Genomic DNA, 2155 nt, shown 5'->3' on the forward strand with positions numbered 1-2155 from the left:
ATTTTTTAACATTTTTTATTAAAAATCGCTACTTTTAGTAGCAGCCAAAAAAAATTTTTTTTTTTTTTTTTTTTGCTAACGAAATGTAGCGATTTTTTAATAAAAAATGTTAAAAAAAATTTGTGTTTTTTTAGGTATTTTTGGTTGTAACTTTGATAGTTGGTGGTAATTACAAAAATGCCACCTTGTTTTTTTGGGTTTTCCTTCAATTTATATATTTAGTATGTTAAGATTATTTGTATTTGATCTTTTGCCTAAAAATGTATGAACATATTTATTTGTTGGAAAGCTCTTTAAGCCAGATTAATTACATCATCCAAACATATTTATTAAGATCTCATCTCACATGTCCTGTCCTTTTAGTGAGGCCCAAACCCTCGGTGGTTATATATAAAATCAACACCCTCAAACCCTCCGCACCTCTCATTCACACCACACCACACCATCCATCATAATGGACACTCTCACTCTCGTCTGCACCGTCTCCCTCCTCGGCGCCGGCGGCCTCTACTGGTTCGTCTTCATCCTCGGATCCGCCGAACAAAAAGGCAAACGCGCAGTCAAACTCTCTGGCGGCTCAATCGAACGCGAACACGTCCAAGAAGAATACAACCAGTACTGGTCCTTCTTCCGCAAACCTAAAGAAATCGAAAAAGCCGAAAACGTCCCCGCCTTTGTAGACACCTTCTACAACCTCGTAACCGATATTTACGAGTGGGGGTGGGGCCAATCCTTCCATTTTTCCCCAGCAATCCCCGGTAAATCGAATCTTGAATCTACAAAAATCCATGAACAGATGGCGGTAGATCTGATTAATGTTAAGCCTGGTCAGAAGATTCTAGATGCTGGGTGTGGTGTCGGGGGTCCGATGCGTGCAATTGCTGCCCATTCGGGTTGTAATGTGGTTGGGATTACTATTAATGAGTATCAGGTGAGCCGGGCCAAGGCTCATAATAAGAAAGCTGGGTTAGATCACTTATGTGATGTTGTCTGTGGGAATTTTCTTGAAATGCCTTTTGAGGATGAATGTTTTGATGGGGCGTACTCAATCGAGGCCACTTGTCATGCTCCGAAGCTGGAGGATGTGTACAGTGAGATTTTTAGGGTTTTGAAACCCGGGTCGTTGTACGTTTCGTACGAGTGGGTTACGACTGAGTTGTACCGGGGTGAAGATCCGGAACATGTGGAGGTTATTCATGGGATTGAGAGAGGGGATGCATTGCCAGGGTTGAGGAGTTATTCGGATATTGCTGAAGTGGCAAAGAAGGTCGGGTTTGAGGTGGTGAAAGAGAAGGATTTGGCGAAGCCTCCTGCGCGTCCGTGGTGGTCTAGGTTGAAGATGGGGCGGATTGCGTATTGGAGGAACCATATTTTGGTTATGGTGCTTGAGACGATCGGGATCGCACCCAAGGGGACAGTGGATGTTCATGAGATGCTGTTTAAGACTGCTGATTACCTCACTAGAGGGGGCGAAACAGGGATTTTTTCTCCGATGCATATGATTCTCTGCAAAAAGCCGGAGAAGCCGCAGGAGTCTTGATTGTTGTGGTTGAGGTTTATTCTCGATATTAATCGTTTGGTTGTTCTACGCGCACTCTGTTTTTATTTAGTATGATTTATCTGTTTTATTACTGTTTGATTTGCTGTGTTTAAATTAATCACTGCTTCTGTTAAGTGGGAAGAAAACTAGATTTTGCAGAAGTTGACATTGCCATAAGTTTGTTCTCTAATCATAGTTATGCGATTTTGTTATTCATGGTGTTTCCAATTGTTAAAGATAATAATAGTCTTTGTGGCATTAGTCTTTTCTAGCTTGGGGTTATATGATTGAATTTGTAGAATTTTAGATTTTGCAGAAGTTCTTATCGATAATAAAGTAATAATCATGAAATTTTCGATGTTCCTCTTATAGTTTTTTTTTTGGGATACGAAAAGGTTGTATTGTTTGGCCTCACAGCATCCAGCTTCAGGGGAATTTATCATATTTTACCTGCATTCATGTTATTGTGTGTCTGTAACATATGTAAGTGAATTATGTTGGTTTGGTGATTTTGAGTCTGTTTATCTTTTGGGGTTTCAGATTTAGTCATGTTATTGTGTGCCTGTAATGTAACAGATGTAACTGAATTGTCAATGCTGATTTGGTGATCTTGGG

General features: G+C 40.3%; 1 protein-coding gene across 1 annotated transcript; it reads left to right on the forward strand.

The window, feature by feature from the left end:
• Positions 1-315: 315 nt before the first annotated feature.
• LOC110922323 (24-methylenesterol C-methyltransferase 2) lies at positions 316-1808 on the forward strand. The gene has a single exon (XM_022166638.2). It carries the CDS (start codon positions 455-457, stop codon positions 1538-1540), a length of 1086 nt encoding a protein of 361 aa, XP_022022330.1. The 5' UTR covers positions 316-454; the 3' UTR covers positions 1541-1808.
• Positions 1809-2155: the final 347 nt, after the last annotated feature.

Source organism: Helianthus annuus, chromosome 17 (assembly GCF_002127325.2).
Source record: "Helianthus annuus cultivar XRQ/B chromosome 17, HanXRQr2.0-SUNRISE, whole genome shotgun sequence".
Taxonomy (NCBI): Eukaryota; Viridiplantae; Streptophyta; class Magnoliopsida; order Asterales; family Asteraceae; genus Helianthus; species Helianthus annuus.